The 20,657-nt window shown below is 47.4% G+C and overlaps 2 protein-coding genes across 2 annotated transcripts; both read right to left on the bottom strand.

The window, feature by feature from the left end:
* Positions 1-1,027: 1,027 nt before the first annotated feature.
* Positions 1,028-11,537, bottom strand: LOC146273537 (uncharacterized). The gene is made up of 17 exons (XM_084706158.1): positions 11,481-11,537; positions 11,249-11,367; positions 11,037-11,082; positions 10,759-10,860; positions 9,251-10,654; positions 8,909-9,121; positions 8,288-8,800; positions 7,992-8,173; positions 6,105-6,209; positions 4,805-4,868; positions 4,573-4,691; positions 4,333-4,378; positions 4,067-4,168; positions 2,559-3,962; positions 2,217-2,429; positions 1,596-2,108; positions 1,028-1,481 (listed from the first exon to the last, which is right to left on the bottom strand). The coding sequence occupies exons 1-17, from the start codon at positions 11,535-11,537 to the stop codon at positions 1,296-1,298; spliced, it is 5,388 nt and encodes a 1,795-aa protein (XP_084562284.1). The 3' UTR covers positions 1,028-1,295.
* Positions 11,538-13,749: 2,212 nt separating this feature from the next.
* On the bottom strand, positions 13,750-18,210 carry LOC146273536 (uncharacterized). Its single transcript, XM_084706156.1, has 8 exons — positions 18,154-18,210; positions 17,922-18,040; positions 17,710-17,755; positions 17,432-17,533; positions 15,918-17,327; positions 15,576-15,788; positions 14,955-15,467; positions 13,750-14,840 (listed from the first exon to the last, which is right to left on the bottom strand). The coding sequence occupies exons 1-8, from the start codon at positions 18,208-18,210 to the stop codon at positions 14,655-14,657; spliced, it is 2,646 nt and encodes an 881-aa protein (XP_084562282.1). The 3' UTR covers positions 13,750-14,654.
* Between the last annotated feature and the right edge of the window lie 2,447 nt (positions 18,211-20,657).

Below are 20,657 nucleotides of genomic sequence, written 5' to 3'. Positions count from 1 at the left end.
TCAGGAGTTGTCATCTCAAATCAGTGCTGTGAGTTGGCTCAATAAAAATCAATTGTATCATCCAGAATGGTGACAAATATGTATGTGTGTGGCCAGAGAAATCCGATGGCATTTACTTTTCACGACAGATGATAATGAGACGATCAATAAGTGAATAAGTGCAATAGGAGTGTTATTGTGCTTTTAGGTGCTTAGGTTCAATTTGACTTCATTTTTAGGATTCTTGAATTGACTACACGTCAATTACATGTTCTCATATTTACAACAAGTATGTTTTGCCACATATAGCCGGGGTTTGAGTGGGAGGGTCAACTTTTCTTTCGGGTCCCTATGTGAAATGGTAAAAAACATGGGGGTCCACAAATGCCTCTATTGTCACGTGAACCTGTGATATTGTATGGAGTCTCTATATCCAGCTCTCCAGCGTCCTGCTGCGATGTACACCCTGGACTCCACAAAGCCATAACAAGTTGGACACCATCATCATTTTATAACTCTACTTTGTGTTTCTGTAAAATTCAGTTTGACATAATTACAAATCACAATCTGTTTCCTCTTCGTATCCTACATGATGAGGTTGCTTTGGTCTTTTGTTGCCTAGACCTTCTCCATGAATAAATGTTGTTTTACTTTGAAGACCAACCGTTATGCGAAGACACATTTTTCATCTTTGAATTGTGAAAATACAGATTCAGTGGAAGATTCACAACCTGTTTTCCAGGTCAAGGGGAGGAATTTACTACATGTCTGACCTCTGCGGGGAGCAACTCTGTTAAGCTATAATAATAGACCTCCCACCTTAGCCCTATTGTACTAGCAAACTATAGGTCAGCGTTCTGTATTATACTAGAGCACAGCGTAGCCTCACTATACTAGCACCCTATGGGTCAGTGTATATTATTTCACTGGTATGGGTGAATTGTAGATAAATATGTACCACCATTTACACATGAAGAAACCCAATATGTCACGCTACACTAATACATTCAAATATTTCATTGAATCAAATAGAATATGAAAAGAGAGATTGAAAAACAATTGTGCATTGAAGATTCTATCATATCTACAACAATTGTACACAGTTTCCTCCAACAGGAGACAATCTCCTTCATTGGGAAAGGGATTTTCAGATGTAAAGGACGTAAAGGAAGTAGAAGATTCACATAATATTATATTCACTACAACAACTGCATATGTTGTGCCATAGTAAAGGCATCTTTAGTGTATGTCAATGGTGTTTAGAATGATCCATGACAAGCGTAGATACTCTTCTCCGATATAGGAGATCATGTCCTTTACTTCCGCCTGAACAAGCAGCATAGCCAGGCTGTGCAGCAAAGCCAGGCCGTGCAGCTCTTCCTCTTCCTTCGGGGGTCTTTGGGAGAGTAGCCGAACGTCTTCCCCAGCTCCTGGAGCTCCGTGGGCAGGGCCCCGTTCTCGGTGTAGAGGTCGTGGAGGCGCTTCCCCCAGTACTCACGGTCCTGTCCAGAGACACAACGAGCCCAAGGTGTGTATGGATGCATGTCTATGTGTCTGAGAGTGTGAGAGTGTGTGTGTTTCTGTGTGTGTGTGTGTGTGTTGCTCAGTCAGCTTACCTTTACCACAGGGGTGCGGAGTTCCTCCAGGGTGTCTCTCCTGTGCTTCTCCACATGCATCTCCAGCCTGGTTTGGGGCCTGTCTGAGTCGGCCTCTCTCTTGACAGGGAGGTTGATGCAGTAGGGAGTGTCGTCTCCCTTCTTGGTGCCGCTAGCGAAGTGGACAGAGGGCTTCAAGTTGGCCATCAGCTTGCCAGCGACCATGCTGCAGAAGATGACAGCTAGCTGTGGAATCTTTAGCAGGTTGGCTCTGTTCAGCTTCATGGTGGGTAAGAAGCTGGAGGCTTCCTCTCTCATGGACCAGGCTATTGCCCGGCAAAATGTGGTCTCCTCTTCTGGGTGGATGAAACGCCGCAGGGTGTTTAAGAAGACACGGTTGCGTCTGTACCTCTCTGCCTCCCTCTGCACCAGGAGGTGAGTGTGCTCCACCAGTGCTTCATGAAAGTCCTGCTGCTCCTTGCGTTGGGCTGTGGGCCAGGGCCAACAGTGGTGCTCAAACACACCAGTCAGTACCTGCAAGGGGAAGGAATCTTTAAGTTATGTTTACCTTATTTTGCCTCCTTGTACACTTGCAGTTTATTAAAAGACATCTAGTACAGAGTTCAAAAGACCAGTTCAAACCTTTTTGATTATTGACACCTGGACCAGAGGCTCGGCCTTCTGGCCAAGGGCTATGATAGGCTTCTCTTTGTGGTCCAGGGGTGTGGTCTTCAGCCATTGGTTCTCTGGTGTGGTTGGCAGAACCTCAGGACAATCCCCTGCCCATGGTTGGCCTGGAGGTACGAGGGGCCCAAAGCGACGGGCCGCTCTGATGGCCAACTTCTGGTCTCGAACCTGCTGAGGTATCGGTACAACGTCTAAGACAATCGGATGTATACACTGAAACAATAGAATAAGAGGTTTATCTACATGAATAGACCATATTCTCAATAGCAAAAGCTAAAAAAGTTGATCTTATCTTACCTTCGCTGAAGGCTTCTCCACACCTAGGTCAACCTTGGAGACGTCACCCTGGTCGGGTGTGACATCTTCAAAGAAGTCAGCCCGGGGGAACTGCCTATGAAAGGCAGCAAGGCTGCAGTCCAGGGCTAGGTGGTTCTCCATCAGAGTGCTGGCTGGACGCACCTTCCTCTCCTCCTCCTCCTCCTCCTCCTCCTCCTCCTCCTTCTCAGCACAAACAAGGTACCTGTGCTCCACCCACACCACATCTCTGTTGGAGAGGCGTGGCTTCAGTACCTTGCAGCGGTAGTCCAGGACATCCTGGTCGGTCATCTTGGGAAAGGCCTGCTGGAACGTCGCCGTGTGACGAATCCATGTTCCGTACTGCTGGAACAGGGTCTTCTTCAGTGCCTCGGGAAGATGCTGAGAGAAGAGCTTGTCCTTCATGGCTTCCTCCACAGCCTTGGCTGTCTCTCCACAGGGGACGGGGACACCAGCAGGGCCGGCCTCATCAAGGGACTGGTACAGCCTCAGCACTCCCTCCATGACACACTGAGGGACGGCGGTCAGAACGGCAGGGTCTTTCAAACCTACCAGTTTCTTGACCTTGATGACGGTGCCAAACTTCTCCACCATGTCGCTCTGCAGTTGAAGCACGGTGCGCCTCATGTTGCAGAGGGGGGCAGGAAGCTTCTGGTCCACGGAGACACCGGGGACTCTCTCCAGGGTTGCCAGGGTGACAGCAGTCATCCTGATGGTCGTGGCGAGCAGTTCCTGCTGGCTCAGCTGCTTCACACCACGGCCATTCAGAGGGTGGAGCTTCAGGAGGAAGCTGACCAGGAAGTCCTCCACCAGCTTTCTGCTGATGAGGAACTTGGGAGGGAGAGGATGGGAGGCAGCCGCTCTCTGGCTGATCAGTCTCTCCTCCTGGTTGGCCGACAGCTGATCGGGGACCAGCTGGGCGATGCTCAGAGCCACCAGATGAACCAGGTAGCGAGACAAGATGTTGGAGCCGCTAGCCAGAGCTCTTGCCAGCACAGGCCTGGGGGCTAACACCTGCTCCAGCCTCTCCACAACCGCCTTGGCCACCTGGTGGGCAGCGGAGGACTGCAGGAGAGTGTTGGCCATCTGCTTCTCCTCGGTCACCTGGACCCAGGGGAAGCACCAGAGGCGTTCCTGGGTGTCGAGGACGAGAGAACTCGTCTGCGGACAGAGCCCTTGCTGGAAGGCCTGGTGGTTGACCTGGAGAAGCACCTGGGAGATGATGTGCTTGATGGTCTGGCTGTGCACCACAACCTGCCTGGGCATCCTCCTGGTCTGGGTCTCAGCTCTCCTCACCCTGGAGCCCATGTCAGAAAGGGCCCTCTGGAGGGTGGTGTGGGTGAGGTGCCCTGCGTCACCACTCATCAGAGTGGTGCAGGCTGGCAGCTGGAGAAACGTGAAGCATCAGCTTACATACCGAGACCTAAACAAGCCCACAGACCACTGTGATGGCAGTAGAGTGTATCAGAGATTAAAGCATGTGACTCTACCTGGCTGGAGAATGGAGAGGACTCGCTTGCCTGCATATGAAGCTCTCGTAGAACTCCCTGCTCAAGCTCTCTGAGCCTGTGGTAGGCCTTCACCTTCCACATCTGTGTGGACAAGAGCAGGCTGACTTGAGCATGAGCGATACAGCTTAGACTGCTCATGAATTGCTCATTTTCAAAGCAAAAATGAATATTTTGAATGTCTCCTCATATCTGTAGTTAGTTAGTTAGTTAGTTGGTTAGCTAGTGAAAGGTAATATGTGCCTCACCAACTCCATGAAGTGGAGAGGGTTCCCTTCCACCATTTCCTGAAATCTGAACAACACAATGAATTTATTATCAGCACGTTAAGATGTATGAAAGAGAGAGAGTATGAGGGACTGTGTTTCAGTGTGTGTGTGTGTGTGTGTGTGTGTGTGTGTGTGTGTGTGTGTGTGAGAGAGTTTGTTTGTGAGTGTCATTGTCAATAATTCTTCAAAGTGGTGAAGGTGATCAGTGTGACTACCCACCTGTTCAGGAAGGCTGTCCTGGCATTGGACAGGATCCATCCCCTCATGAGGTGGATACTGATGTCAGAGGGGATCCCCCCCTGCTCCTGAAGACTCAGGAACTCCCTGATGAGCTGTCGCTGGAGACAGAGCAATTATTAGCAGTGAAACCTCTGAGCTAGGACACACACCTCATTTGATTGGCTACTGTAGGTGCAGGCCAGTTGTATGGTGTGGTGAGTGTTGGGCCTACCTGCTCATCAAGGTAGGACTGCACCCAGAGGAGAGTGTGGTTGGACATGGAGTCCATGATCACTCTGAGGGAACATGGATACCACAGGAAATGAATTAGAACCAGGAGGATATGGAGGGTACTTGGATACTGCTGACCTTTATCAAGCAAAACAGCTCAACAGAGATGTGTTCACCACTTTCCAATCACATTTATAAAATCATCAACTTCTTCAAAGAGTAGAATCGACCCTTTACAAATATTTTAATACAATTAAAGTGCATACCTTGGAAGGATCTTTGAAGTAGAATATTGATATGAAATCAATAAGAGTGTGCAAGAATGCAACAAGATGTCGAGAGCTATACAAACAGTAGTAAATATGCAGGAGTATATCGCTGGTGTGTATCGCAGGTGACTGACACGATTGACTCATTTGACCAGATTTTCCTGACTGTGTTCTAATTCTGCAGTATGACATCACAATAGGTTGCTAAGAAATAAGTTGTGGTTACAAAATGCTCCTTTTCGGGCAACACTTTACAGTAACATTACATACCTTAAAACTTGCATTTATGCTCACATACATAAACAAATGATGCATGCTAATCACAACACAAACTAATGAAGAGCATGCCTTAACTATGACTTCATGTGAGAATGATGACCATCTTCATCCAAATCAAATCCTTTTATTGTAACTCCACCATATACCGCAGTTCCAGGCAACATAGCAGTATAACGATTACCCGAGATCATCATTTACACTTAACACAAGTTACACATCTGTGACACAACACAATATACAATATACAGGAGATAAACAAAAGTGGCGTGGTGACATGTAGCTGTCTGTATAGTCATTTGCCACTATGTTATGAGAGCAGTATAGAATGTGAACTCAGCCTGAGGCTGATAAATACGGCGCAGATATACGGTATATAGGTATGTATCATGAGCGTTCAACAGTTCAGAAGTTTGATTGCTTGGAGGAAGAACGTGTCATGTAATCGGCAGGTGCGGGTCCTGATGCTGCGATACCGCCAACCTGATGGTATACTATTTCTGCAGTGACAGAAGCCCATGGCTCGGGTGGCTGGAGTCTCTTATGATCCTCCAAACTTTTTCCACACACCGCCTGGCCGACATTTACACTTTGTCATTTAGCAGACGCTCTTATCCAGAGCAGTAAGTACAGGGACATTCCCCCGAGGCAAGTAGGTGCCTTGCCCAAGGACACAACGTCAATTCGCAAGGCCGGGAATCGAACCGGCAACCTTCTGATTAAAAGCCCGATTCCCTAACCGCTCAGCCATCTGACCCCCCATGTTCCTCATGGACGTGGACAGCAAGGAACTTGAAGATGTTGACGCTCTCCACCGATGCCCCATCGATGGTGATGTGTCCGTGTTCTCTGTCTTTTCTCCTGAAGTCCACGGCAAGCTCTTTGGTCTTACTGGTGTTGAGGGAGAGGATGTGCTCCTGACCAGTGTTGGGGGTAATGCGTTACAAAGTAACTCTTTACTGTAATCAGATTACATTTGTCTGTAACGCAGTAATGTAACGGTTGTAACAGTTACTAATACAAAAATGTCTTGCGTTACTTATATATATATATATATATACAGTATATATCCATATCGGGGGGAGAAAAAAACAACAGATCAAACCTCCCTTTACAGTCGGCCTACGTATGTTTGCGTAACAGTCGTCACTTGACTTGGCCCCAGAGTTCAAGAAGCGAAACAAGAATGGCAGAGGACGTCTTTTGAAACATGGAGGTAGGCATATTATTTTGTATTAGTTGCGCGAAAGGAAAAAAACTTAACAGTACCATGTACGTTGTACGAATTTCGTTGTTATGTGCAATGACAATGAAAGGCATTCATTCATTCATTCATTTTTTCATTCAGGAGTTGTCATCTCAAATCAGTGCTGTGAGTTGGCTCAATAAAAATCAATTGTGTCATCCAGAATGGTGACAAATATGTATGTGTGTGGCCAGAGAAATCCGATGGCATTTACTTTTCACGACAGATGATAATGAGACGATCAATAAGTGAATAAGTGCAATAGGAGTGTTATTGTGCTTTTAGGTGCTTAGGTTCAATTTGACTTCATTTTTAGGATTCTTGAATTGACTACACGTCAATTACATGTTCTCATATATACAACAAGTATGTTTTGCCATATATAGCCGGGGTTTGAGTGGGAGGGTCAACTTTTCTTTCGGGTCCCTATGTGAAATGGTAAAAAACATGGGGGTCCACAAATGCCTCTATTGTCACGTGAACCTGTGATATTGTATGGAGTCTCTATATCCAGCTCTCCAGCGTCCTGCTGCGATGTACACCCTGGACTCCACAAAGCCATAACAAGTTGGACACCATCATCATTTTATAACTCTACTTTGTGTTTCTGTAAAATTCAGTTTGACATAATTACAAATCACAATCTGTTTCCTCTTCGTATCCTACATGATGAGGTTGCTTCGGTCTTTTGTTGCCTAGACCTTCTCCATGAATAAATGTTGTTTTACTTTGAAGACCAACCGTTATGCGAAGACACATTTTTCATCTTTGAATTGTGAAAATACAGATTCAGTGGAAGATTCACAACCTGTTTTCCAGGTCAAGGGGAGGAATTTACTACATGTCTGACCTCTGCGGGGAGCAACTCTGTTAAGCTATAATAATAGACCTCCCACCTTAGCCCTATTGTACTAGCAAACTATAGGTCAGCGTTCTGTATTATACTAGAGCCCAGCGTAGCCTCACTATACTAGCACACTATAGGTCAGTGTATATTATTTCACTGGTATGGGTGAATTGTAGATAAATATGTACCACCATTTACACATGAAGAAACCCAATATGTCACGCTACACTAATACATTCAAATATTTCATTGAATCAAATAGAATATGAAAAGAGAGATTGAAAAACAATTGTGCATTGAAGATTCTATCATATCTACAACAATTGTACACAGTTTCCTCCAACAGGAGACAATCTCCTTCATTGGGAAAGGGATTTTCAGATGTAAAGGACGTAAAGGAAGTAGAAGATTCACATAATATTATATTCACTACAACAACTGCATATGTTGTGCCATAGTAAAGGCATCTTTAGTGTATGTCAATGGTGTTTAGAATGATCCACGACAAGCGTAGATACTCTTCTCCGATATAGGAGATCATGTCCTTTACTTCCGCCTGAACAAGCAGCATAGCCAGGCTGTGCAGAAAAGCCAGGCCGTGCAGCTCTTCCTCTTCCTTCGGGGGTCTTTGGGAGAGTAGCCGAACGTCTTCCCCAGCTCCTGGAGCTCCGTGGGCAGGGCCCCGTTCTCGGTGTAGAGGTCGTGGAGGCGCTTCCCCCAGTACTCACGGTCCTGTCCAGAGACACAACGAGCCCAAGGTGTGTATGGATGCATGTCTATGTGTCTGAGAGTGTGAGAGTGTGTGTGTTTCTGTGTGTGTGTGTGTGTGTTGCTCAGTCAGCTTACCTTTACCACAGGGGTGCGGAGTTCCTCCAGGGTGTCTCTCCTGTGCTTCTCCACATGCATCTCCAGCCTGGTTTGGGGCCTGTCTGAGTCGGCCTCTCTCTTGACAGGGAGGTTGATGCAGTAGGGAGTGTCGTCTCCCTTCTTGGTGCCGCTAGCGAAGTGGACAGAGGGCTTCAAGTTGGCCATCAGCTTGCCAGCGACCATGCTGCAGAAGATGACAGCTAGCTGTGGAATCTTTAGCAGGTTGGCTCTGTTCAGCTTCATGGTGGGTAAGAAGCTGGAGGCTTCCTCTCTCATGGACCAGGCTATTGCCCGGCAAAATGTGGTCTCCTCTTCTGGGTGGATGAAACGCCGCAGGGTGTTTAAGAAGACACGGTTGCGTCTGTACCTCTCTGCCTCCCTCTGCACCAGGAGGTGAGTGTGCTCCACCAGTGCTTCATGAAAGTCCTGCTGCTCCTTGCGTTGGGCTGTGGGCCAGGGCCAACAGTGGTGCTCAAACACACCAGTCAGTACCTGCAAGGGGAAGGAATCTTTAAGTTATGTTTACCTTATTTTGCCTCCTTGTACACTTGCAGTTTATTAAAAGACATCTAGTACAGAGTTCAAAAGACCAGTTCAAACCTTTTTGATTATTGACACCTGGACCAGAGGCTCGGCCTTCTGGCCAAGGGCTATGATAGGCTTCTCTTTGTGGTCCAGGGGTGTGGTCTTCAGCCATTGGTTCTCTGGTGTGGTTGGCAGAACCTCAGGACAATCCCCTGCCCATGGTTGGCCTGGAGGTACGAGGGGCCCAAAGCGACGGGCCGCTCTGATGGCCAACTTCTGGTCTCGAACCTGCTGAGGTATCGGTACAACGTCTAAGACAATCGGATGTATACACTGAAACAATAGAATAAGAGGTTTATCTACATGAATAGACCATATTCTCAATAGCAAAAGCTAAAAAAGTTGATCTTATCTTACCTTCGCTGAAGGCTTCTCCACACCTAGGTCAACCTTGGAGACGTCACCCTGGTCGGGTGTGACATCTTCAAAGAAGTCAGCCCGGGGGAACTGCCTATGAAAGGCAGCAAGGCTGCAGTCCAGGGCTAGGTGGTTCTCCATCAGAGTGCTGGCTGGACGCACCTTCCTCTCCTCCTCCTCCTCCTCCTCCTCCTCCTCCTCCTTCTCAGCACAAACAAGGTACCTGTGCTCCACCCACACCACATCTCTGTTGGAGAGGCGTGGCTTCAGTACCTTGCACCGGTAGTCCAGGACATCCTGGTCGGTCATCTTGGGAAAGGCCTGCTGGAACGTCGCCGTGTGACGAATCCATGTTCCGTACTGCTGGAACAGGGTCTTCTTCAGTGCCTCGGGAAGATGCTGAGAGAAGAGCTTGTCCTTCATGGCTTCCTCCACAGCCTTGGCTGTCTCTCCACAGGGGACGGGGACACCAGCAGGGCCGGCCTCATCAAGGGACTGGTACAGCCTCAGCACTCCCTCCATGACACACTGAGGGACGGCGGTCAGAACGGCAGGGTCTTTCAAACCTACCAGTTTCTTGACCTTGATGACGGTGCCAAACTTCTCCACCATGTCGCTCTGCAGTTGAAGCACGGTGCGCCTCATGTTGCAGAGGGGGGCAGGAAGCTTCTGGTCCACGGAGACACCGGGGACTCTCTCCAGGGTTGCCAGGGTGACAGCAGTCATCCTGATGGTCGTGGCGAGCAGTTCCTGCTGGCTCAGCTGCTTCACACCACGGCCATTCAGAGGGTGGAGCTTCAGGAGGAAGCTGACCAGGAAGTCCTCCACCAGCTTTCTGCTGATGAGGAACTTGGGAGGGAGAGGATGGGAGGCAGCCGCTCTCTGGCTGATCAGTCTCTCCTCCTGGTTGGCCGACAGCTGATCGGGGACCAGCTGGGCGATGCTCAGAGCCACCAGATGAACCAGGTAGCGAGACAAGATGTTGGAGCCGCTAGCCAGAGCTCTTGCCAGCACAGGCCTGGGGGCTAACACCTGCTCCAGCCTCTCCACAACCGCCTTGGCCACCTGGTGGGCAGCGGAGGACTGCAGGAGAGTGTTGGCCATCTGCTTCTCCTCGGTCACCTGGACCCAGGGGAAGCACCAGAGGCGTTCCTGGGTGTCGAGGACGAGAGAACTCGTCTGCGGACAGAGCCCTTGCTGGAAGGCCTGGTGGTTGACCTGGAGAAGCACCTGGGAGATGATGTGCTTGATGGTCTGGCTGTGCACCACAACCTGCCTGGGCATCCTCCTGGTCTGGGTCTCAGCTCTCCTCACCCTGGAGCCCATGTCAGAGAGGGCCCTCTGGAGGGTGGTGTGGGTGAGGTGCCCTGCGTCACCACTCATCAGAGTGGTGCAGGCTGGCAGCTGGAGAAACGTGAAGCATCAGCTTACATACCGAGACCTAAACAAGCCCACAGACCACTGTGATGGCAGTAGAGTGTATCAGAGATTAAAGCATGTGACTCTACCTGGCTGGAGAATGGAGAGGACTCGCTTGCCTGCATATGAAGCTCTCGTAGAACTCCCTGCTCAAGCTCTCTGAGCCTGTGGTAGGCCTTCACCTTCCACATCTGTGTGGACAAGAGCAGGCTGACTTGAGCATGAGCGATACAGCTTAGACTGCTCATGAATTGCTCATTTTCAAAGCAAAAATGAATATTTTGAATGTCTCCTCATATCTGTAGTTAGTTAGTTAGTTAGTTAGTTAGTTAGTAAGTTAGCTAGTGAAAGGTAATATGTGCCTCACCAACTCCATGAAGTGGAGAGGGTTCCCTTCCACCATTTCCTGAAATCTGAACAACACAATGAATTTATTATCAGCACGTTAAGATGTATGAAAGAGAGAGAGAGAGTATGAGGGACTGTGTTTCAGTGTGTGTGTGTGTGAGAGAGTTTGTTTGTGAGTGTCATTGTCAATAATTCTTCAAAGTGGTGAAGGTGATCAGTGTGACTACCCACCTGTTCAGGAAGGCTGTCCTGGCATTGGACAGGATCCATCCCCTCATGAGGTGGATACTGATGTCAGAGGGGATCCCCCCCTGCTCCTGAAGACTCAGGAACTCCCTGATGAGCTGTCGCTGGAGACAGAGCAATTATTAGCAGTGAAACCTCTGAGCTAGGACACACACCTCATTTGATTGGCTACTGTAGGTGCAGGCCAGTTGTATGGTGTGGTGAGTGTTGGGCCTACCTGCTCATCAAGGTAGGACTGCACCCAGAGGAGAGTGTGGTTGGACATGGAGTCCATGATCACTCTGAGGGAACATGGATACCACAGGAAATGAATTAGAACCAGGAGGATATGGAGGGTACTTGGATACTGCTGACCTTTATCAAGCAAAACAGCTCAACAGAGATGTGTTCACCACTTTCCAATCACATTTATAAAATCATCAACCTCTTCAAAGAGTAGAATCGACCCTTTACAAATATTTAAATACAATTAAAGTGCATACCTTGGAAGGATCTTTGAAGTAGAATGTTGATATGAAATCAATAAGAGTGTGCAAGAATGCAACAAGATGTCGAGAGCTATACAAACAGTAGTAAATATGCAGGAGTATATCGCTGGTGTGTATCGCAGGTGACTGACACGATTGACTCATTTGACCAGATTTTCCTGACTGTGTTCTAATTCTGCAGTATGACATCATAATAGGTTGCTAAGAAATAAGTTGTGGTTACAAAATGCTCCTTTTCGGGCAACACTTTACAGTAACATTACATACCTTAAAACTTGCATTTATGCTCACATACATAAACTAATGATGCATGCTAATCACAAACTAATGAAGAGCATACCTTAACTATGACTTCATGTGAGAATGATGACCATCTTCATCCAAATCAAATCCTTTTATTGTAACTCCACCATATACCGCAGTTCCAGGCAACATAGCAGTATAACGATTACCCGAGATCATCATTTACACTTAACACAAGTTACACATCTGTGACACAACACAATATACAATATACAGGAGATAAACAAAAGTGGCGTGGTGACATGTAGCTGTCTGTATAGTCATTTGCCACTATGTTATGAGAGCAGTATAGAATGTGAACTCAGCCTGAGGCTGATAAATACGGCGCAGATATACGGTATATAGGTATGTATCATGAGCGTTCAACAGTTCAGAAGTTTGATTGCTTGGAGGAAGAACGTGTCATGTAATCGGCAGGTGCGGGTCCTGATGCTGCGATACCGCCAACCTGATGGTATACTATTTCTGCAGTGACAGAAGCCCATGGCTCGGGTGGCTGGAGTCTCTTATGATCCTCCAAACTTTTTCCACACACCGCCTGGCCGACATTTACACTTTGTCATTTAGCAGACGCTCTTATCCAGAGCAGTAAGTACAGGGACATTCCCCCGAGGCAAGTAGGTGCCTTGCCCAAGGACACAACGTCAATTCGCAAGGCCGGGAATCGAACCGGCAACCTTCTGATTAAAAGCCTGATTCCCTAACCGCTCAGCCATCTGACCCCCCATGTTCCTCACGGACGTGGACAGCAAGGAACTTGAAGATGTTGACGCTCTCCACCGATGCCCTATCGATGGTGATGTGTCCGTGTTCTCTGTCTTTTCTCCTGAAGTCCACGGCAAGCTCTTTGGTCTTACTGGTGTTGAGGGAGAGGATGTGCTCCTGACCAGTGTTGGGGGTAATGCGTTACAAAGTAACTCTTTACTGTAATCAGATTACATTTGTCTGTAACGCAGTAATGTAACGGTTGTAACAGTTACTAATACAAAAATGTCTTGCGTTACTTATATATATATATATACAGTATATATCCATATCGGGGGGAGAAAAAAACAACAGATCAAACTTCCCTTTACAGTCGGCCTACGTATGTTTGCGTAACAGTCGTCACTTGACTTGGCCCCAGAGTTCAAGAGGCGAAACAAGAATGGCAGAGGACGTCTTTTGAAACATGGAGGTAGGCATATTATTTTGTATTAGTTGCGCGAAAGGAAAAAAACTTAACAGTATCATGTACATTGTACGAATTTCGTTGTTATGTGCAATGACAATGAAAGGCATTCATTCATTCATTCATTTTTTCATTCAGGAGTTGTCATCTCAAATCAGTGCTGTGAGTTGGCTCAATAAAAATCAATTGTATCATCCAGAATGGTGACAAATATGTATGTGTGTGGCCAGAGAAATCCGATGGCATTTACTTTTCACGACAGATGATAATGAGACGATCAATAAGTGAATAAGTGCAATAGGAGTGTTATTGTGCTTTTAGGTGCTTAGGTTCAATTTGACTTCATTTTTAGGATTCTTGAATTGACTACACGTCAATTACATGTTCTCATATTTACAACAAGTATGTTTTGCCATATATAGCCGGGGTTTGAGTGGGAGGGTCAACTTTTCTTTCGGGTCCCTATGTGAAATGGTAAAAAACATGGGGGTCCACAAATGCCTCTATTGTCACGTGAACCTGTGATATTGTATGGAGTCTCTATATCCAGCTCTCCAGCGTCCTGCTGCGATGTACACCCTGGACTCCACAAAGCCATAACAAGTTGGACACCATCATCATTTTATAACTCTACTTTGTGTTTCTGTAAAATTCAGTTTGACATAATTACAAATCACAATCTGTTTCCTCTTCGTATCCTACATGATGAGGTTGCTTCGGTCTTTTGTTGCCTAGACCTTCTCCATGAATAAATGTTGTTTTACTTTGAAGACCAACCGTTATGCGAAGACACATTTTTCATCTTTGAATTGTGAAAATACAGATTCAGTGGAAGATTCACAACCTGTTTTCCAGGTCAAGGGGAGGAATTTACTACATGTCTGACCTCTGCGGGGAGCAACTCTGTTAAGCTATAATAATAGACCTCCCACCTTAGCCCTATTGTACTAGCAAACTATAGGTCAGCGTTCTGTATTATACTAGAGCCCAGCGTAGCCTCACTATACTAGCACACTATAGGTCAGTGTATATTATTTCACTGGTATGGGTGAATTGTAGATAAATATGTACCACCATTTACACATGAAGAAACCCAATATGTCACGCTACACTAATACATTCAAATATTTCATTGAATCAAATAGAATATGAAAAGAGAGATTGAAAAACAATTGTGCATTGAAGATTCTATCATATCTACAACAATTGTACACAGTTTCCTCCAACAGGAGACAATCTCCTTCATTGGGAAAGGGATTTTCAGATGTAAAGGACGTAAAGGAAGTAGAAGATTCACATAATATTATATTCACTACAACAACTGCATATGTTGTGCCATAGTAAAGGCATCTTTAGTGTATGTCAATGGTGTTTAGAATGATCCACGACAAGCGTAGATACTCTTCTCCGATATAGGAGATCATGTCCTTTACTTCCGCCTGAACAAGCAGCATAGCCAGGCTGTGCAGCAAAGCCAGGCCGTGCAGCTCTTCCTCTTCCTTCGGGGGTCTTTGGGAGAGTAGCCGAACGTCTTCCCCAGCTCCTGGAGCTCCGTGGGCAGGGCCCCGTTCTCGGTGTAGAGGTCGTGGAGGCGCTTCCCCCAGTACTCACGGTCCTGTCCAGAGACACAACGAGCCCAAGGTGTGTATGGATGCATGTCTATGTGTCTGAGAGTGTGAGAGTGTGTGTGTTTCTGTGTGTGTGTGTGTGTGTTGCTCAGTCAGCTTACCTTTACCACAGGGGTGCGGAGTTCCTCCAGGGTGTCTCTCCTGTGCTTCTCCACATGCATCTCCAGCCTGGTTTGGGGCCTGTCTGAGTCGGCCTCTCTCTTGACAGGGAGGTTGATGCAGTAGGGAGTGTCGTCTCCCTTCTTGGTGCCGCTAGCGAAGTGGACAGAGGGCTTCAAGTTGGCCATCAGCTTGCCAGCGACCATGCTGCAGAAGATGACAGCTAGCTGTGGAATCTTTAGCAGGTTGGCTCTGTTCAGCTTCATGGTGGGTAAGAAGCTGGAGGCTTCCTCTCTCATGGACCAGGCTATTGCCCGGCAAAATGTGGTCTCCTCTTCTGGGTGGATGAAACGCCGCAGGGTGTTTAAGAAGACACGGTTGCGTCTGTACCTCTCTGCCTCCCTCTGCACCAGGAGGTGAGTGTGCTCCACCAGTGCTTCATGAAAGTCCTGCTGCTCCTTGCGTTGGGCTGTGGGCCAGGGCCAACAGTGGTGCTCAAACACACCAGTCAGTACCTGCAAGGGGAAGGAATCTTTAAGTTATGTTTACCTTATTTTGCCTCCTTGTACACTTGCAGTTTATTAAAAGACATCTAGTACAGAGTTCAAAAGACCAGTTCAAACCTTTTTGATTATTGACACCTGGACCAGAGGCTCGGCCTTCTGGCCAAGGGCTATGATAGGCTTCTCTTTGTGGTCCAGGGGTGTGGTCTTCAGCCATTGGTTCTCTGGTGTGGTTGGCAGAACCTCAGGACAATCCCCTGCCCATGGTTGGCCTGGAGGTACGAGGGGCCCAAAGCGACGGGCCGCTCTGATGGCCAACTTCTGGTCTCGAACCTGCTGAGGTATCGGTACAACGTCTAAGACAATCGGATGTATACACTGAAACAATAGAATAAGAGGTTTATCTACATGAATAGACCATATTCTCAATAGCAAAAGCTAAAAAAGTTGATCTTATCTTACCTTCGCTGAAGGCTTCTCCACACCTAGGTCAACCTTGGAGACGTCACCCTGGTCGGGTGTGACATCTTCAAAGAAGTCAGCCCGGGGGAACTGCCTATGAAAGGCAGCAAGGCTGCAGTCCAGGGCTAGGTGGTTCTCCATCAGAGTGCTGGCTGGACGCACCTTCCTCTCCTCCTCCTCCTCCTCCTCCTCCTCCTCCTCCTCCTCCTTCTCAGCACAAACAAGGTACCTGTGCTCCACCCACACCACATCTCTGTTGGAGAGGCGTGGCTTCAGTACCTTGCACCGGTAGTCCAGGACATCCTGGTCGGTCATCTTGGGAAAGGCCTGCTGGAACGTCGCCGTGTGACGAATCCATGTTCCGTACTGCTGGAACAGGGTCTTCTTCAGTGCCTCGGGAAGATGCTGAGAGAAGAGCTTGTCCTTCATGGCTTCCTCCACAGCCTTGGCTGTCTCTCCACAGGGGACGGGGACACCAGCAGGGCCGGCCTCATCAAGGGACTGGTACAGCCTCAGCACTCCCTCCATGACACACTGAGGGACGGCGGTCAGAACGGCAGGGTCTTTCAAACCTACCAGTTTCTTGACCTTGATGACGGTGCCAAACTTCTCCACCATGTCGCTCTGCAGTTGAAGCACGGTGCGCCTCATGTTGCAGAGGGGGGCAGGAAGCTTCTGGTCCACGGAGACACCGGGGACTCTCTCCAGGGTTGCCAGGGTGACAGCAGTCATCCTGATGGTCGTGGCGAGCAGTTCCTGCTGGCTCAGCTGCTTCACACCACGGCCATTCAGAGGGTGGAGCTTCAGGAGGAAGCTGACCAGGAAGTCCTCCACCAGCTTTCTGCTGATGAGGAACTTGGGAGGGAGAGGATGGGAGGCAGCCGCTCTCTGGCTGATCAGTCTCTCCTCCTGGTTGGCCGACAGCTGATCGGGGACCAGCTGGGCGATGCTCAGAGCCACCAGATGAACCAGGTAGCGAGACAAGATGTTGGAGCCGCTAGCCAGAGCTCTTGCCAGCACAGGCCTGGGGGCTAACACCTGCTCCAGCCTCTCCACAACCGCCTTGGCCACCTGGTGGGCAGCGGAGGACTGCAGGAGAGTGTTGGCCATCTGCTTCTCCTCGGTCACCTGGACCCAGGGGAAGCACCAGAGGCGTTCCTGGGTGTCGAGGACGAGAGAACTCGTCTGCGGACAGAGCCCTTGCTGGAAGGCCTGGTGGTTGACCTGGAGAAGCACCTGGGAGATGATGTGCTTGATGGTCTGGCTGTGCACCACAACCTGCCTGGGCATCCTCCTGGTCTGGGTCTCAGCTCTCCTCACCCTGGAGCCCATGTCAGAGAGGGCCCTCTGGAGGGTGGTGTGGGTGAGGTGCCCTGCGTCACCACTCATCAGAGTGGTGCAGGCTGGCAGCTGGAGAAACGTGAAGCATCAGCTTACATACCGAGACCTAAACAAGCCCACAGACCACTGTGATGGCAGTAGAGTGTATCAGAGATTAAAGCATGTGACTCTACCTGGCTGGAGAATGGAGAGGACTCGCTTGCCTGCATATGAAGCTCTCGTAGAACTCCCTGCTCAAGCTCTCTGAGCCTGTGGTAGGCCTTCACCTTCCACATCTGTGTGGACAAGAGCAGGCTGACTTGAGCATGAGCGATACAGCTTAGACTGCTCATGAATTGCTCATTTTCAAAGCAAAAATGAATATTTTGAATGTCTCCTCATATCTGTAGTCAGTTAGTTAGTTAGTTAGTTAGTTAGTTGGTCAGCTAGTGAAAGGTAATATGTGCCTCACCAACTCCATGAAGTGGAGAGGGTTCCCTTCCACCATTTCCTGAAATCTGAACAACACAATGAATTTATTATCAGCACGTTAAGATGTATGAAAGAGAGAGAGAGAGTATGAGGGACTGTGTTTCAGTGTGTGTGTGTGTGAGAGAGTTTGTTTGTGAGTGTCATTGTCAATAATTCTTCAAAGTGGTGAAGGTGATCAGTGTGACTACCCACCTGTTCAGGAAGGCTGTCCTGGCATTGGACAGGATCCATCCCCTCATGAGGTGGATACTGATGTCAGAGGGGATCCCCCCCTGCTCCTGAAGACTCAGGAACTCCCTGATGAGCTGTCGCTGGAGACAGAGCAATTATTAGCAGTGAAACCTCTGAGCTAGGACACACACCTCATTTGATTGGCTACTGTAGGTGCAGGCCAGTTGTATGGTGTGGTGAGTGTTGGGCCTACCTGCTCATCAAGGTAGGACTGCACCCAGAGGAGAGTGTGGTTGGACATGGAGTCCATGATCACTCTGAGGGAACATGGATACCACAGGAAATGAATTAGAACCAGGAGGATATGGAGGGTACTTGGATACTGCTGACCTTTATCAAGCAAAACAGCTCAACAGAGATGTGTTCACCACTTTCCAATCACATTTATAAAATCATCAACCTCTTCAAAGAGTAGAATCGACCCTTTACAAATATTTAAATACAATTAAAGTGCATACCTTGGAAGGATCTTTGAAGTAGAATGTTGATATGAAATCAATAAGAGTGTGCAAGAATGCAACAAGATGTCGAGAGCTATACAAACAGTAGTAAATATGCAGGAGTATATCGCTGGTGTGTATCGCAGGTGACTGACACGATTGACTCATTTGACCAGATTTTCCTGACTGTGTTCTAATTCTGCAGTATGACATCATAATAGGTTGCTAAGAAATAAGTTGTGGTTACAAAATGCTCCTTTTCGGGCAACACTTTACAGTAACATTACATACCTTAAAACTTGCATTTATGCTCACATACATAAACTAATGATGCATGCTAATCACAAACTAATGAAGAGCATACCTTAACTATGACTTCATGTGAGAATGATGACCATCTTCATCCAAATCAAATCCTTTTATTGTAACTCCACCATATACCGCAGTTCCAGGCAACATAGCAGTATAACGATTACCCGAGATCATCATTTACACTTAACACAAGTTACACATCTGTGACACAACACAATATACAATATACAGGAGATAAACAAAAGTGGCGTGGTGACATGTAGCTGTCTGTATAGTCATTTGCCACTATGTTATGAGAGCAGTATAGAATGTGAACTCAGCCTGAGGCTGATAAATACGGCGCAGATATACGGTATATAGGTATGTATCATGAGCGTTCAACAGTTCAGAAGTTTGATTGCTTGGAGGAAGAACGTGTCATGTAATCGGCAGGTGCGGGTCCTGATGCTGCGATACCGCCAACCTGATGGTATACTATTTCTGCAGTGACAGAAGCCCATGGCTCGGGTGGCTGGAGTCTCTTATGATCCTCCAAACTTTTTCCACACACCGCCTGGCCGACATTTACACTTTGTCATTTAGCAGACGCTCTTATCCAGAGCAGTAAGTACAGGGACATTCCCCCGAGGCAAGTAGGTGCCTTGCCCAAGGACACAACGTCAATTCGCAAGGCCGGGAATCGAACCGGCAACCTTCTGATTAAAAGCCTGATTCCCTAACCGCTCAGCCATCTGACCCCCCATGTTCCTCACGGACGTGGACAGCAAGGAACTTGAAGATGTTGACGCTCTCCACCGATGCCCTATCGATGGTGATGTGTCCGTGTTCTCTGTCTTTTCTCCTGAAGTCCACGGCAAGCTCTTTGGTCTTACTGGTGTTGAGGGAGAGGATGTGCTCCTGACCAGTGTTGGGGGTAATGCGTTACAAAGTAACTCTTTACTGTAATCAGATTACATTTGTCTGTAACGCAGTAATGTAACGGTTGTAACAGTTACTAATACAAAAATGTCTTGCGTTACTTATATATATATATATACAGTATATATCCATATCGGGGGGAGAAAAAAACAACAGATCAAACTTCCCTTTACAGTCGGCCTACGTATGTTTGCGTAACAGTCGTCACTTGACTTGGCCCCAGAGTTCAAGAGGCGAAACAAGAATGGCAGAGGACGTCTTTTGAAACATGGAGGTAGGCATATTATTTTGTATTAGTTGCGCGAAAGGAAAAAAACTTAACAGTATCATGTACATTGTACGAATTTCGTTGTTATGTGCAATGACAATGAAAGGCATTCATTCATTCATTCATTTTTTCATTCAGGAGTTGTCATCTCAAATCAGTGCTGTGAGTTGGCTCAATAAAAATCAATTGTATCATCCAGAATGGTGACAAATATGTATGTGTGTGGCCAGAGAAATCCGATGGCATTTACTTTTCACGACAGATGATAATGAGACGATCAATAAGTGAATAAGTGCAATAGGAGTGTTATTGTGCTTTTAGGTGCTTAGGTTCAATTTGACTTCATTTTTAGGATTCTTGAATTGACTACACGTCAATTACATGTTCTCATATTTACAACAAGTATGTTTTGCCATATATAGCCGGGGTTTGAGTGGGAGGGTCAACTTTTCTTTCGGGTCCCTATGTGAAATGGTAAAAAACATGGGGGTCCACAAATGCCTCTATTGTCACGTGAACCTGTGATATTGTATGGAGTCTCTATATCCAGCTCTCCAGCGTCCTGCTGCGATGTACACCCTGGACTCCACAAAGCCATAACAAGTTGGACACCATCATCATTTTATAACTCTACTTTGTGTTTCTGTAAAATTCAGTTTGACATAATTACAAATCACAATCTGTTTCCTCTTCGTATCCTACATGATGAGGTTGCTTCGGTCTTTTGTTGCCTAGACCTTCTCCATGAATAAATGTTGT

This window comes from Hypomesus nipponensis, chromosome 9 (genome assembly GCF_054491055.1).
Source record: "Hypomesus nipponensis isolate SF chromosome 9, ASM5449105v1, whole genome shotgun sequence".
NCBI classification, from domain to species: domain Eukaryota; kingdom Metazoa; phylum Chordata; class Actinopteri; order Osmeriformes; family Osmeridae; genus Hypomesus; species Hypomesus nipponensis.
This window is presented reverse-complemented; position numbering and strand designations above follow the sequence as displayed.

What these genes read in the sequence shown, in the direction of transcription:
- LOC146273537 (XM_084706158.1), bottom strand. Translation starts at nt 11,537, where the DNA reads ATGGACTCCATGTCCAACCACACTCTCCTCTGGGTGCAGTCCTACCTT. An exon ending in GTCCATGAGGAACATGGGGG is followed by an intron (nt 4,869 to 6,104) that starts GTCAGATGGCTG and finishes ATGTTCCCTCAG; the next exon opens with AGTGATCATGGACTCCATGT. An exon ending in AGGTGTCAATAATCAAAAAG is followed by an intron (nt 2,109 to 2,216) that starts GTTTGAACTGGT and finishes TTCCCCTTGCAG; the next exon opens with GTACTGACTGGTGTGTTTGA.
- LOC146273536 (XM_084706156.1), bottom strand. Translation starts at nt 18,210, where the DNA reads ATGGACTCCATGTCCAACCACACTCTCCTCTGGGTGCAGTCCTACCTT. An exon ending in CTCTCCACTTCATGGAGTTG is followed by an intron (nt 17,534 to 17,709) that starts GTGAGGCACATA and finishes TTGTCCACACAG; the next exon opens with ATGTGGAAGGTGAAGGCCTA. An exon ending in TGGAGAAGCCTTCAGCGAAG is followed by an intron (nt 15,789 to 15,917) that starts GTAAGATAAGAT and finishes ATACCTCAGCAG; the next exon opens with GTTCGAGACCAGAAGTTGGC.